A 15,161-nucleotide genomic window follows, 5' to 3' on the forward strand; every position below is an offset into this window, starting at 1 on the left:
TGAGGAGAGAAAGCAGGCATGAGGCCGCCGGCCCACCCCTCACAGGTCCCGCCCACCGCGCTCACCAGCCTGCTGCCTTCCTTGAGCGGCGGTTGTCTCCTCCAATGAGAAGCCGGCAAGCGAGGGGACGGGCGGTGATAGGCTTGCAGTGGGGCTCAGGTCAGTGTGCGTCGGGCTGTGGGGTTGTAGTCTGCTGGGGAGGCGGCGTTGAGCAGAGGTGCAATGGTGGGCTCTAGCGAGTCTGGCAGCGAGCCGTGGCGGGGCCGGTACTACCGGCTGGAGGAGGTGCAGAAGCACAACAACAGCCAGAGTACCTGGATCATCCTGCACCACCGCATCTACGATCTCACTAAGTTTCTGGATGAGGTGGGTGTCCGGGGAGGGAGAAGGGGACCCTGGTGGGGCGATGCCGGCTAGCTGCCCGCTCTGTGGCCAGGGCTGCAGCCCGCTGCGGGCTTCCGGCGGCCTCCACCGAGGGACGGGTGCGAGGCGGTCGCGGCGGGGCGAGGTGCTGCCGCCGGCTTGCCGAGGTCGTGCTGCCGAGACGATCGTGTGGCGGTTGCTGGCCTTGGGCTGGAGGGCGGTGGGGCCGGCAGGCGTTGGAGGCGCGCGAGGGAGGCCCTAACGGCGGGTTATGCTGCGGGCGCCCCGCGCTGGGGCAAGCAAAACCTGAGTGTGCCGGGCACGCTGTCATCCACTGCATGTAACCTGTTGCTAGGAACTGCTCGCTCCCTTCACCTGCCTTTAAACTCTGTGCCATGGTATAAACCGCAGTGCCCGGAGGCTTTATGCCCTTGCTGGTGTCACAAAGCACTCGGCGTGGGTATGCGATCAAACTAGTGCGGTGGTCGGGTGGAATGCCTTTGGTTGGTTGTTTTGTTCCCCTCCTCTGGTTAATGATTGATGTTTTTTCATCACTTGCTGATGGTGAAGAACTGATGTAAACGCTGATAGTCATGGTTAACAAAGAGGCATTTTAGTTCTTTGTCTGAAACTTTCTTCAGTGGAGATTCAGAAATGCAGCTACTGAGCAAGCAGTGGTAACTTTTTTCTCTCACTCCCATTATACCCCCTCTGCAAAGGTCTAGCATCCAGTTAAGTGTTACTGTAGATTTACAGTGATTTCTTTGAGGGTGCAGTTTAGGTTTGTAGAGACATGACAGAATGCAAACCTAAGTAGCCCTGCAGCTCCATCTTGATTTTTGTGGTTATAAACTTAAAATTCAGAACCTAAATTGAGAATTTTAGAAATAAGAGGTGCACAAGCCGTTTTTAAAAGGCAGTGTTGGCACAGATAGTATGTCACTCTTTAGCTGCGTGTCAGCACAATTTGGCTTTTCAGTGAGGCAGTATTGTGAAATTGATCTGTTAACTCTTCCTTGATTATTTTTCATCTAGCTCTGTCTCAGGTTTGGTTTATCCTTTAGTTATGGAAATGTTTGTTCGGTTATGCAGGAAAGACCAGTTTAATTATAGACTGCCTGGAGGAAAATAAAGTTTTTCATATGGCCTGAAAATTGAAGTAGCTGTTTTTGAAAACTTGATTAGTTTTGGTTGATACATAACTGTGTAAGCGCTTCCAGATTAGTTGCAGGAGAGGCTGATCATACACAACATGCACACAAAACTCTAAGCTGAACACAACACAAGGGAAAGAAAAAAAAGCCCCGCACTTGACAAAATCCAGCAGAACATTATGAGCTTTTGGATGTAAGTAGCTGCACAAGGGAACTGACAGCCTCTTCCTTCAGTACGTGATGAAATTGGTTATTGTTAAGAGGCCCCACCTACCAGATTTCTCCAAGAAAGTCTTCATTGCAACTTTCAGGATGATGTTACTAATTCAGCAGCCTATCAAAAGAATTCGGCTTGCCTGTAAGTAGTTGAATAGTTGTGTTTTTGACAACTGTGGAATGTCTGATGCACTTGGGTAAACCTTTTTTTTTTCCTTGCTCTAAAGAGCTTTCAATAGAATATGGGTGTTTGGAGCTGAAATTCCCAAGTCATATTCTGAGACAATAAATGAGGTTAGATGACAATTTTCAACAAAGTATTTAAATGAAGCTACATTCTTAAGGAAAGCTGTTTGATACTGTCATGTTTCTTGTGTTGGTGACTTTTGGTATGGAACACAGAATAAAATGTTACATAGGCCACTTTTTTACTACTTTTTTTCTAATATATGCTTTTGATACCTGGTTAATTTTTCAAGTGATGTGCTAATTCTTTTGACACTGTGAAGATGCCCTGAGGCATTTGCCTGTAATAGATGAGGAGAAATTGGAGCTAGCCTCTTGCTGGTTTGTTCCAGACTACTGTAAATATTTCTCAGTGAAGTAAGAATTACATTAGCTGTTTCAACAGCATTATTGATTAAACCTAGTTTTGCTTCTTGCAGCTCCTTCTAGGAGTATAAAAGCTTAAAGTATTTCAAGAATTAAATGTAGGCTACTATGACAAGTCTAGTAGTAGTAAAGAGGATGCTCTGCTAAAGCATCACCTCAGGCCTCCTCTTCCAAGTATTAAGTAAGTAAAAGTATCAGTTGACTAAGGAGTCAAGAACTGGGGACAGAAGCTTACTTCCCTGGTCCAGTTTCTTAATTCAGCAAGCAGTCTCTCCAGCCATTGCATTAACCTATGGAAATGTTTTCTTATTGATTACGAAGTTGAAAAATTTACAGTGCTTCACTGTTAAAGACACTGAATGCTCTCATGTCTAGTAAGTGAAAGTATGCTGCTGCTTTTCACTCTCCTACAGTGCTGTAATGGAGCTGTTGTCTGTTTAGAAAGCTTATAGATGTTTAGGAAAGTTTGGTTTGTTCTTGGGAGCCATCAGCCTCTGAGCATTTCTTTGAAGTCGGATAGTAAGTGGATAGGGGGCGGTGATGTGTATGTGTTTTGGGAGTGGTGAGGCTGGAGTGGAGGCATCACATAGTGTGACCATGTTGGCTTGGTTTCCTGAGGACAAGGCTTATAAAAAAAGTCTTTTGAAATACATATGAAGTGCTGGAGAAGGAAAGGATTATGTATTTTGATGCCTTATCTTGGGGATTACTGAAGATGAAGATTCCAGCAACTGCTTTTTTTGCGTGTGTATTTTTTTAAATGGCAGATCTTAGCAGAGTTTATAACTTGAATATATATCTCTGAATTTTCTTTGGATATCAAAGTATGCTCTCTAGAGGAGGAAATCAAGAGACCTTGTCTTTTGCGGTTCAGTATCTGAAAGCTCTTGGTATGAAAGACTATTCTTGAAAACAGAAACTTGTATATCAGCTTTTTCATTCAAAGGCTGTTGGACTTGTATTACAGAAAAGTTGTGAAACTTTTCCATAGTTTCAGGCTCTATGTCATTTAAAGGAAAATTCATGTTTAATCACAGCAGGATCTCTATGGCTATATCTGTATTGCTGATAAAATACGTATATGATTAATACTGCTGAGCATTACCAACATAATTTAACTATTAAATGTCAGTTAATGGATTCATGAGGTAATCCTACTAGTCAAACTTTGACATCTAATGAGCTAAATAAGAGTAGCTGAGCCTATAAAAATAAGAATCTTGATCTGCTTCCCATTGTGGTGAGAGTTCCCTAAGGCTTTTGTGGGAATTTGGTTGAATTCCTTAAATAAGGCAAAGAAGCTAACAAGAATAGGAGCATGTCTCTGAGAGAAATACTTTGTTCCAGAAACTGTGGTACGTGTCTAAAATTGATGCAATGCAGACTTTTTGTTATTTCAGTTGTTGGTGGACTCAAAATCTAGCAAAAACATTAATGGCCAATGAAAATGGATTTTCAGAAAGTATGAACTTGAGCTTTCACAGCGCTATTTCTAAACAGAATGGGCAGCTCCCACAAAATCTGTTTAGTCATGCTGCTCAAACTGCAGAAGAGCAAATACTGTTTTACTGTCAGAATGAAAAATGTTCTGTCCTCTATGTGCCAAAAACTTGCATTCATTCAGTACAATGATACTGTGCAGGAGTAATGTCATTAGTTTAAACGTGGAAGGTACTAAAAGTTTGCAGTGAAGGGTGCTGGTACTAGCACATTTTGAGGTCTGTCAGTGTATCTTGTGAGTTTTTATTGCAGAACCTTGCAGTTTAAGAATTAAAACTAGTTTTGTCACTACCCTAAGTTCTGATTAAGCTTGTGGGAGAATTTGCAAATGCTGTGGAAAAAATTGCACTTCTTAGCACTCTTTTACACTAGGCACTGCAAGCTATAATTGGAAATGGGGAAATGGGCACCCAGTTACAGGGCATTTCTTCTGTACTTTATGTAAAACCGTGATGTTGGTTTTCAAAAATACACTTGTAAAAAGATCCTGGCTTCTAAAATTTTGCATGAGTACAGAATTTCTATCCTATAACTTAGTTACAAGATGGAAATAATTTAGGGGACTCTCTTAAGGCCACTTTCATGCAGTCTGAAAACGTGGTTATTCTGTCTGTCTTGCACAATAACGCTGAGGTTATCCTGGTGTTCCTGGCTTTGTTGCTGCCCATCTCTGCTTCTCATTCCCTGTAGTGCAGAAAACAAAACTTGAATTTACAAGACTGCCACTGATGAAGGCCATTGCTAATCTCACTAAAAGTTAAAAGTGGACTCTCATATGGGAAGGGGGAGGGGCCAGGTATTGTGCATTAGAGCAGTTATGAGTTAGGGTAGTTATACTTTAATAGAGTCTTGAACTATGATACTGAAAAAGTTTCATGACTGTAGTGAGAGGGGGAAGAGGCGATAGGTGTTCAGGCTGAAGTAATTATGGACTTCTGACCCAGATGAGGGCAGCAAGTTTAACTGCTTATTGTGCCTTATCTAAAACTTTCTAATGTGTTGCTGTTAAGAATTAGTCTATGCTGTGTATTAGTGCTGGCTCTGTACAGATATGTTATGCATGTAACTTAAATATCTATGTTGCTTTATTGGGAGTATCCTAGGAATGAGCCGGACTAGCTTAATTTATCAACACAAGCTTTCTTGTTTCCTTTGACCCACTATTTTGCCTGCAAAATACTTCAGTTATTTGCATCAGCAAGATTTCAGTTTAGAAGTCGCTATCTATATAATTTATCAGGCTCTTCAGTTTCAGGGGCTGTCCAGAGGCTCCTCATTAAAGTAGAAATTCTGGTAGAAATCTTTGTTCACCAGGCAGAAGCGTGAACAAATACCCTGTGTAAACAAGCCTTGAGAAACTTGGTAAGCCATGGAAAATTCTCTGCTTTTGATAGAAAAGTCAATTCTTGCCTTTTGTGAGACATTACAGTTGCTCTCTTTCATTAAGGGAGGTGAAGACTCTTCATTAATAGCTTGTATTGCGTGCTAGTTGTTTGCATCTTTATGCAGAGGTACCATCTAATAGAAGGGCTTAGCTTTAATGTACTTTTTCAGAATACTTCTATGTGTGTCTAGTAGGTTACTAGTGTCATCTGCAATATAGCTGAAGAATTCTATGTCTGGTTATCTCTAACTTAGCCTTGGTGATGTGAGTGGAAAAATACTACCTGTTTTCCAGCTGTGGTGGCAGAGGTCAGGCAGCTTGTCTCCTTCCGCTGCTGTGTGCTGGCTACTGAGAGGGCTGGTCACAGTCACTGTGGTGACATTAATATTGTGGTTTCATAGACAGAGGGGATCAGTTACTAGTTAGACCAAAAGCTAATTCTACAGAGAAAAGCTAAGTGCCTCAGTGAAGTTGCCCATATAGCCACGTGATTTCTTCGTAGTGGCACAACAGAAGGATTTGTGAACAAATTAATATACGGTCATTCTGTTAGTCAGCAACCTGCAGGTTGAAGTACTCTGTGGAATAGTTTTAATGTAGATGCTGTTATACTGGGAGATAACCAACATAGTTGGCTGGTGAATTATTGGGGGTAACTAGTGTAAACCATGTAGTATTGACAGCTTGCTGGAGTAACTAGTGTTTTACCTAGTTGTGCAGTGGTTTCACTGCAGTGCATGTATGTGAATCTACATGCTACTTATGCAACTAGTGCTTTATGGGTAGTTTAACTTTGGTTCCTTCTGCTTGTTGATGTCTTAGGTATGTTTTTTTAAGGAATTTTGCCTTTTTCTGCTGAAGATACTGCATATATTTGTGTGTGTGTTTTGGGGAGTAGAATCCTTTAGCATGATATTTAAAAAAAAAAACAAACAAAAAAACCATAAGCCCCACACCTCACATTACTGCAGGTATTCTTTAAAGTCCTAATTGTGGCAATATCTGTTACAGCCTGTTAAACTGAAGTTCAGTTTCTTAAATGTGTTATAAGCTTCAAGGCGCTGAACTTGAGTGATCCCTCAACTTTTGTCTAGTCCTTTCCCTGAATACTTATCAGAATGGATTCAAGGGCAGGATTTTAGTGAACGTGCCATATTTACACATCTGCTTGCGTAATCTTTACTCTGCATGCACTCTTCTAACCTTTATTTGGCTCAGCTGTTGTGCCTAGTCTCTTTATCAGTTGCCTAATCTCACTTTTGCTTAGTCATGGTAGGGATCCCTTACCATTCTGGCTGTGGTATCTCGGCTTTTTAAAGTGTTACATAGGGGTGGGTTTTTTTGTTTTGTCGGGTTTTTTTTGTGTGTGTGCTAGGGTTTAAGGCAACTTCAACTATTAAAATAAATGTCTGCCTTTAATGCAAAGATTTGAGTTTTGGAGTTGTGGTACTACTGGAAACTAGTAATAATAGTGTCTTCCTGATCTGTATAAAGAAATCTTGTTTTTTTTTTGGAAGAGAAGGATTGATAGATTAATGTGGCGAATGTGAAGTAAATTCTAACCTGAATTGCCTAGACTAGCAGGAATGTTTATGCCGTTTCTTTAACCTACTGTTTTAGCATAGCCTGTTCAGTGATGCTCCAGGCAAGATGACCCTAAATTAGTAGAAATTTTGCCCATTTCAGACACTGTAGTCAGAAGCATCAAAACCAGAATTGATGCTCCAAAGCCTTATTTCCTGTGTCACAGGTCAAGTATTAGAACTTACTTCATGGTTGCTTTATTCCCAGGCAGTACTAAAGTGTATTCAGCTTGTTCACGTAATCATTCCTCGTGTTTATGTAGCAGTTTCCTACTTAAAAGTTGAGTAGTGAATTTTTATGGCATGTTACGTATCTGTTAGATGAACAACTTGATGCTGAGAAAATGCCCTGAACTAGAAGATAATGCTAGATTTTGCAGTATATACAGAGTTATTTGTTGGTTGGAAATGTGGAACTGCCAGCAATATCGAAGTGCATGCTGGGGAAGAATAAAAGTCAGTGGAGAACAGGGATTTGGGTTAAGGGAATGATGATGGTTTTGAGATATTAGGAGATACTGGGAGATGGTTTCCCTACATCTTGAGGGTTTTATCAGCAAAGGAATTTTGAGGTACCGTAGTCTGCTAAAAACAAATTGGTATTCTAGTGTGTTGTATGAGCTTTCAGTTGTGCTTAAACAATTCCACAGTATAGCTGACTTACTAGGTAATCATGCAATTTCATTTGGAAAGGACCCTGTAAGGTTATCTAGTCCATACCCCAGCCCAAACTAGGATTAACTTGAAGGTGAGGATCCTTAGTGCCTTGTGTAGGCAACTCCAAAGGATGGAGGTTGTGTTTTCCCTTGCCAACCTGTTCCAGTGCTTGATTGCTCTTACGAGTAACTTTTTTATGTCAGCTTGGAATGTTCTTGCTGCAGTTTAGACCTTTTGCCTTTTACCCTTTGGCTGTATGTGTGGCATTTTTTGTATAAAAAATACACATTTCCTGCAGAAGTGAGATTACAGAATATAACTTTATATTAATAGTTGAGCTATGAAAAGACTGAATCCAATGGTGTTCTAAATGCTTTAGTTGCTATGGGTAATGCCTTTTACTATTTTGTGCTGGTGGAGTAGAAACTTTCCTTGGATTTGGCTTCAGAGAGTACATAAGCTTCTCTGAGTTACTGGAGAGCTTTTTGTTTACACTAAGAAGTCTAGCAGTTGACTTTGCAAGGACATTTTACTAATTTTTAGAAATTAAAATATTTCATTTTTTTAAATGTGGAATAGTTTTCAGTAACAAATTCAAATGCATTAAAAATTGCAGCACCCAGGTGGTGAAGAGGTCCTCAGGGAGCAAGCTGGGGGAGATGCTACCGAGAACTTTGAAGATGTTGGCCATTCCTCAGATGCAAGGGCAATGTCAGAAACCTTTATTGTTGGGGAGCTTCACCCGGTGAGTATCTGAGCGTACTGTTACTTGCTCTTTACTGTAGTAGTTTGTGTCTAGTTATTTCTCTAGTAATTTACATAAGAATAAAGAAAAACCACTAGTTGTGGATGGACCTGGGCTGGAGATACCTTCCCCCAGTATGAAGGTATTTGATTAGTGTAGCATAAAGGTGGTCACATCTAAAATTTTGCTGCTTTGAAATATTTTACAGCATAATTCTTGAATAAACTAAATATGGAATCATGCCATTTCTGGTGTACTCTGTAAGCTATATAATGAGACTCTCTTAACCCCTGAAGGTGGTATGTCAGAATGTCTAGACCTTATGTCAATATGCAGAGTGATTACTAACAGCTGATTTTGTCATGGTAAATATAAATGCCAGGCCTCCATCTGGATCTAAAAGTACATATGAAGAGCTAGGATTGTATGTTTAGAAAATGACTGTTGTGAGTATTGTACTTTGTACTAGTATTGTACTAGTACTGTCTTACTAATTTGATGCTCTGTCTTCTCTTTCTGGCTCCCTCATTTTGACCTCTCAGTGTTCCCTACTTGTAGTTGTCAGGGTTGTTTATGATTAGTTCCAACTGGATCATCTGTCGCTTCCTCTCTTCTATACTGTCCTTACCATTTCCTGTATTTCTAACAAGAACCTTTCTCCTGCCTCAAGTTTTTAAGGATTTACATTTAGCTACAGAGCTGCTACCTTGGCTTCCTTCAGATAGGCCTTATTTAATCTCTCCTGCATCTTAATAGTTGAAAGCCACTTGTTAAAGGTTTAGGCTGCTAATGTGCCCATCTGTTCTACTTTATTGCCCATCCCTGCCTCTTCTCTTTCCCTCTTCTGTTTGCTTTGTGTATGTTCTGTCTTGTGTTCAAGTAAATATCACTGTCTTGAGCAGCATGTCTCACAGTAATATTCCTGATCGTGTGTCACTGTCTTGAGCAGCATGTCTCACAGTAATATTCCTGATCGTGTGTCTCTTAGGTCATCTCTTGATAAATGTTAGTAATGCATCTTCCCTTAATATGAAATAACTCTGCTCTGCACATTTGCAACCTTACTTGCTTGTTACTTAGTTCAGATAGCAGTTGATGCCAGTAAAGTTGTTCTTAACCTGGCTACCAGTCAATTTCTTCTGTGTTTAACAGGTGCCTGTTTTTATTTAATGTGAAACCAAAAGATAGGTTAATGCGTAATTACTGCACTGTTAAGATTATATACTGTTGGGTGTTTTGTAATGAATGTGACTTTTAAATAAAACTTCATGAGTTGATGAAAGATCCATAGAATTTAGGACCATTGCACAGGATGTTGGACAAAACTAGTTAAATGACTTTGCCTGATAATACAAGTTAGACTAGGCAGAAGCAAGGTAATACAATTGAAATAGCTCATAAGCTAAGGTTATGTGTACTGTTTAGAGACAAAAAAAATGCAAAGGCATTTTTTACAAGAGCAGAAGAAATAATGAAATATGTTGGAGGTGTGGGTTTTGCTTCTTTATTGCATACTGGGAAGTATTATTTAAGCAAGTGATCTTGTTTGTGATAGCTCAGGATCATACACTGACATCTGCTCTTTTATAAGCCTTATTCATTGGTAAAAATAGGTGCACATTAACAAAATAAATTGCATACTGGATTTAGTGACTTTTTTTTAATACTTTGGGGTTTTGTCTGAATGTCTGTTGCTTCTTTTCCTGCAGGACGATAGAGGGAAGCTTCAGAAACGACCAGTAAGTGTTTCCTGAAATGCCACATTTTTTCTTTTAGGCATTGGGTATAGTGTCTGTAAATGGTATACCCCAGAGGCAAAAATAATTCAGCTTGATTTAAATGCAATGTTTGAAATCAATAATATCTTAAACCTATTAATATGGCTTCAAATTACTCCTCCTGTTAGCTGTTTTTTTCTTATTTGTGTGGTTTGAACCAAGAGGTTACTAAGTGTGAAGGCATTACACTGTAGCAAAAAGGTGAGTCTAGAATTGCCAAATGGTTTTCCAGTACTCAGTTAAAGAAAAAATGAGTTTATAGACAGAATGGATTAAACTAAATGTTTTTGTTTTTTTTTTTTAGGGGGAATGTGATGCTTAATAATATATTGGTAACACTAATAGAATATAGAGGCATTTGAGTGCTGTATTATAGATCAGTTAATTTGCAATTATGAATCCTTTTCAAGGTGAAAATACTGTTTGCTTCCTGACTGTTTCAGTAGATTTTACTGAGTGTTCTGTCAGTGCAGTATTGCACTTGTTTTCTATTTTTTTCCTATCTTTAATAGAATAAAGTTGTGTTGACACTCAACTATAGAACTAATAAAATACAGATGTCTTTTAAAGGAGCAAGTGCTTCAGGGATTAATTTGTACAGTTCCTGCTGCTGTGTGGATAGAGTATGTTTGCTCAGGGCTGGCAGAACAGCAGCAGTGCAATTAGGAAATAATTGAATATTATTTTTAGGTGAAGTGCAGTAGGAATAGGATCTTACCATTGTTAAGTATTATTGGAAGATCTTAAAAGTGACTGCTTTTTTAAAAAGTAATAAGCTAAAGGGATGGAAACAAAAAATACCCTGAAATGTTTGCTATAGCAATTATTAATTTTTATTAAGGACTGCAACTAGTATACGAATAAAAATAAGAAATGGAGTGGTAACTGGAATTCAGTTGTTTTTTTTTCCCCACCAAGAATAACATCTGCTATTTGGATTCCTTTTGAAATTCAAGGCAGCTTACACTTAAGATGTAAGAATAGCAACGATAAACACAGCTGAGAAATTGACTGCCCAATGCAAGTTGTAGTGTACAATCCCTTGATTAAGCTCACGGGAACTTACTAAACTGAAGTAATTAGAATATTAGTTTGGCCAGAGCATGGTGGCCATTAGGGAGTTAAGATCCAAGTGACTGACTTACTCACTTGTTTAATGCTGGTCATAGTTATCTACACTGCATGTATGTTTTCCATTATTCCAGAAGGAAGCTGGAGCACTTTCTTTCAGCACGATGTGTGGGTGTAGTTGATAGGATAGTTTCACTTTGCACTGTTCTCTGGGGGGCAATGTGACAGGTTCAGCTCTGTGCCTTGGCTCTCTAGAAGCAGTCACAAGGCCTTGTGCTTTCAAATGTCCTCGTCCTTGCACTGTATTTAAAGTACCCTCAGTGTACGTGTCCAGTGTGGTAGTGTTTAAAAACAAGTTTTGATGAGTTGCACTGTATTTTTCTTACTGTCTTGGCAAGGGGGGAGCCATCCCCTGGCCCTGGGTGTGACAGGTTGTTTGTTGTATGAGGTGTTAGCCTTGATAGTGTAGATACAAGTTGTTCCATGCTGTCTGGCTTTGGGGTTAGTTTTTCATGGAGATATTCACACCACCAGTATAGATGTAATCATTGTGTCCTACTCTTAAACATGGTTACATCCAAACCTGTGATGTTTTGAGTGCTTCCAAAAGGAGCCTGTTTGAACCCATGAGAGGGTGTTGGTACTCTTGCTCTTTCAGAGTATTTGCAGTCCATTTATGCTGGGACAACTAATTTTTCAGTGATGGAAATTGAAGTACAGTTTGAATGCTTGGATCTTATAAATGCACTAGGGCCATGTGCGGTTAGTAATATTCAAAGTAGTAAGTCTTCATAGAAATGTGCACATGTACCTAACTGGGATTTGATCTTGTAGCACTTTTCCTGTGGAAACTGAACAAGGTGTCCAAATCAGTATCAGAAACAGCTATAATTTGACTGATGCTTAAGCTATCTGAAACACCACACTAAAAACCTGAGTTTAATAAGCCTCGTGCTGTAAATTAGTAGCTTTCTTATTGTAGATTTGATAAAGGAAGTGTTTGTGTATTAGTTCAAATCTAATTGAAAACACTCTGAACTAGAGTGTTTTTTAATTAGATTTCAGACAAGTAAGGGATCCTTTAGGCAATTAGAACTTCTCATAAGGTAGGCTTTTCATAACCTTAGGCTGAAGTTGGCTTCATGAAAACTTAGAACAAAATTCTTTGTGGCGATATTTTTTTTTCTTTTAATAACACTTGATGCAGTGTTGATACAGAAACTGCTGCTAACTGGTTTCTAAGACAACAGTCTGTTATGAGAGTTCTGAGAAAATGCTTTCCAAATGCAATGCACAGAGCTGGTTTTAAATTAATCTCACTTGATGAGTGTCCTGTTTTCAGCATGCTACTTAGTAGCAGGCTAGGCTTAAACCCTGACAATGAGTCTTGAAAAATTGAGGGGGTAGTGGTGATGGAGTGGAATGTCTCCCTGATGTATCTTTTTATGCTTTGCTTTCCAGGAACCTCTTATTACCACTGTTCAGTCCAGTTCCAGGTATAGTATGACACCTGATGTCAAACTTGAAGTTCCTCCTGATTACGTTTCTGAATAGCTGCTGTCTGCTGGAAGCTTAGATGTCAGAGGGTGGTGCATGAACATTTCTTTTCTACATGAAGTCCAAGTTGGCATCTGTGTACCACTTTACAAGCATGTTGGCTTACTAGCTAGATTTTTTTTCTCACTTTGATAGGTATCAGCATCTACCAAATGGTTTATGTCTCACAAGCTTTCATTTCTGGTGACTGCCAGGTGAATAGAAGACATTTGGTGCCATGCCTGACTCTTTTTACTGACATGGACACCTTCCTTGCAATACTTGTAGCAAATCATACATCTAGGGGAAATAAGAGGATTATGTCTGTAAGAAGGAAAGTCTGTCAGAATTGGGGCAGGGGAAGAACACTTTGAAACACCACTGAATCAAACTTTATGAAGTTATATCCTGCTGACAATTGCTTTTGCTGAAATGTCAGAGGACTGTTCCATGCCTCTCAGTGGGGAGCTTGGGTGCTTGGAAGTGTCACATGATGTGCTGCTTGAATGGCTTTTGAATGAATGATACTCTGGGCAGCATGCCATGATTTAAATGTTGCTTACTTACTAGAGCTTTACTCTAGTAAGCAAACTTCTTGTAAGCTCTAGTACAAGGCCTTAACAGTACAAGATTTATTTTACTTGGCTAGAGTGTTAGTGGCCAGCCAGGTATTTTGCTGCCGTGCCTTTGAAGTATTTGTTGGTGTGGGGAGGAAGGACTTCTGTAAGCAATGATATTGTTTGTTAGAAGTTTTTGTTTGTTTGTTCGTTTTGACTTGCTGGTTGTCACTTCCTAAACTGCTGTTTCAAAACGTTCCTTCCAGTTCATGGTCCAACTGGGTGATCCCAGCAATAGCAGCAATCATCGTGGCCCTGATGTATCGTTCCTACATGTCAGAGTAAGCGCCTTACCGAGAGCTAATGCAAGAAGAGATTGAGCTGGGAGAGGACATAAGCAATCCTAATCCAGTATTTTTCCAGATAAAAGCCTGATGTCTGAAGAAAAAAAATCCACTTTTTCAGAAAACTGAACCATTCTTTTCTGCTGTGCACTTTTCCTAATGTTGCCTTCTTATTTGCTGTTCTGAAGTGATAAAAAGGCAGCATTTCTCTTTTTGTATAACAGTTGTACTCCCTAATGAATTACTTGATAACTGTATTATTTTCTGTATTAGAATATTGTTCTGTATGTAACACTGATAATGGTTATTTCTCTTTAGTCCGTAATGGGATCCATAGGACCCCCCCTTTACATGTAAGTTTTACAGCTTTAAATAACTACCAAAACTGTGTACAGGTATTTTTGTCCATGTACACAACTTAACTTAAAAAAAACCCATGTTGTTGTCTTAAATGTAGTATGTTTGAATGAAATGCTAATTAAACATAATGGAAAAAGCTGAGTGAGTAGTGGGTCTTGGTAGGGGCCCAACTGCTTACAGGCACCTATCAGGCTATAATGAGCTGACTTTTTTCTTTCTTTCCTCTTGACATCTGCTCTTACAGTTGTTGTAGGTACTCTACTAGCAAACTGTTCTGTTTGACTCCTATTTAAAAAAATCCCAATGAAATATGCACCCCAATGTTTGGCATAATTGTATCTGTCTTGGTTTTGTGAAAAGTAGCTCTCTTGCAAAAAAAAAAAAATGTCAGAAAAATGTAACTGCTACTAAATAATGCTGTTCCTGCCAAGCACTCAGGTGACTCTGGAATCTGTTCTGGAACTTTTAGGCTTTTTATAAGATCTTCAGCTTTGTCATGTGCATTGTGATGGGGGAAAAACTGATAATGTGGAATCTGTTTCTGACTGTTCTGTGATGTACTCCTTGGTGCTTTACTATGAAGAGATTACTATTTTCACTGCTCAATACAAGATAACTGAAAGTATGCATTTTGTGGGGAATGTTTTTAGTCATATGTAAATGATTATAAATAAAAGTTTAATTGCTTACTTTTGCTGGCTGAAATATGTTCACTGAAAACGTTTCTGAAGGCCTTGGCAGGATGCTTTCGCATACTGAGATACTTCTCAGAATACGTGTTTGATGGTGCATGCTAAGAGTCAAGGTATGTCCTTTATGCAGAGGAGTTGCATGTAAAAAGTGGGAAAGCGTGTTACGGAGCAGTTAGCCTAGATAAGCACTTTCATCACTGTGACATCAACATTAGCTAGTGATTTAGTGGTTTGGCTATGCAAGCTCTTGCCTCCCTGACATTCAGCAGGACTTGAAACACTGTTCCAAGGCCTGCCTCTTGGCAACACCAGAGATGATGCAGCATGGAGGTTAGGCCTTGTATCAAGTCAAATCAAATTGAAAGTACATTATAAACATGAACTTAAAAAAAATATAGAAAAATGAGAGAGTGACTCTGACTTCAGGAGATTGTCTTGTGCATATGTAGGAATATATCAAGACAGGAATCCTTTAAGGATTCCTTTTGTGGTAATTCATTTACTGTTATAGCAAGTAAGGGTATCTTATACCTTCAACTGTGAAAATGTTTAGTATCTCTCAGTCTTGTGTTCATGTGTTCTGTCAGACTTGGTTTATACTTATGGTAG

General features: G+C 39.4%; 1 protein-coding gene across 1 annotated transcript; it reads left to right on the forward strand.

Annotated features, from left to right (window-relative positions):
• Nucleotides 1–207: 207 nt before the first annotated feature.
• LOC130602155 (cytochrome b5) lies at nucleotides 208–14,549 on the forward strand. Its single transcript, XM_057414751.1, has 5 exons — nucleotides 208–366; nucleotides 8,086–8,214; nucleotides 9,924–9,953; nucleotides 12,525–12,559; nucleotides 13,423–14,549. Exons 1-5 carry the CDS (start codon nucleotides 223–225, stop codon nucleotides 13,499–13,501), a joined length of 417 nt encoding a protein of 138 aa, XP_057270734.1. The 5' UTR covers nucleotides 208–222; the 3' UTR covers nucleotides 13,502–14,549.
• The last annotated feature ends 612 nt before the right edge of the window (nucleotides 14,550–15,161 follow it).

The sequence above is a fragment of the Pezoporus wallicus genome, unplaced genomic scaffold, assembly GCF_028554395.1.
Source record: "Pezoporus wallicus isolate ANWC-B61680 ecotype Strahan unplaced genomic scaffold, APGP_CSIRO_Pwel_v1 contig_2, whole genome shotgun sequence".
Classification (NCBI taxonomy): Eukaryota; Metazoa; Chordata; class Aves; order Psittaciformes; family Psittacidae; genus Pezoporus; species Pezoporus wallicus.

Excerpts from the sequence above, each read along its gene's own strand:
- LOC130602155 (XM_057414751.1), top strand. The coding sequence starts at position 223 with ATGGTGGGCTCTAGCGAGTCTGGCAGCGAGCCGTGGCGGGGCCGGTAC. Across the intron at positions 9,954-12,524 it reads GGAAGCTTCAGAAACGACCA|GAACCTCTTATTACCACTGT; the intron begins GTAAGTGTTTCC and ends TTTGCTTTCCAG. Across the intron at positions 12,560-13,422 it reads ACTGTTCAGTCCAGTTCCAG|TTCATGGTCCAACTGGGTGA; the intron begins GTATAGTATGAC and ends CGTTCCTTCCAG.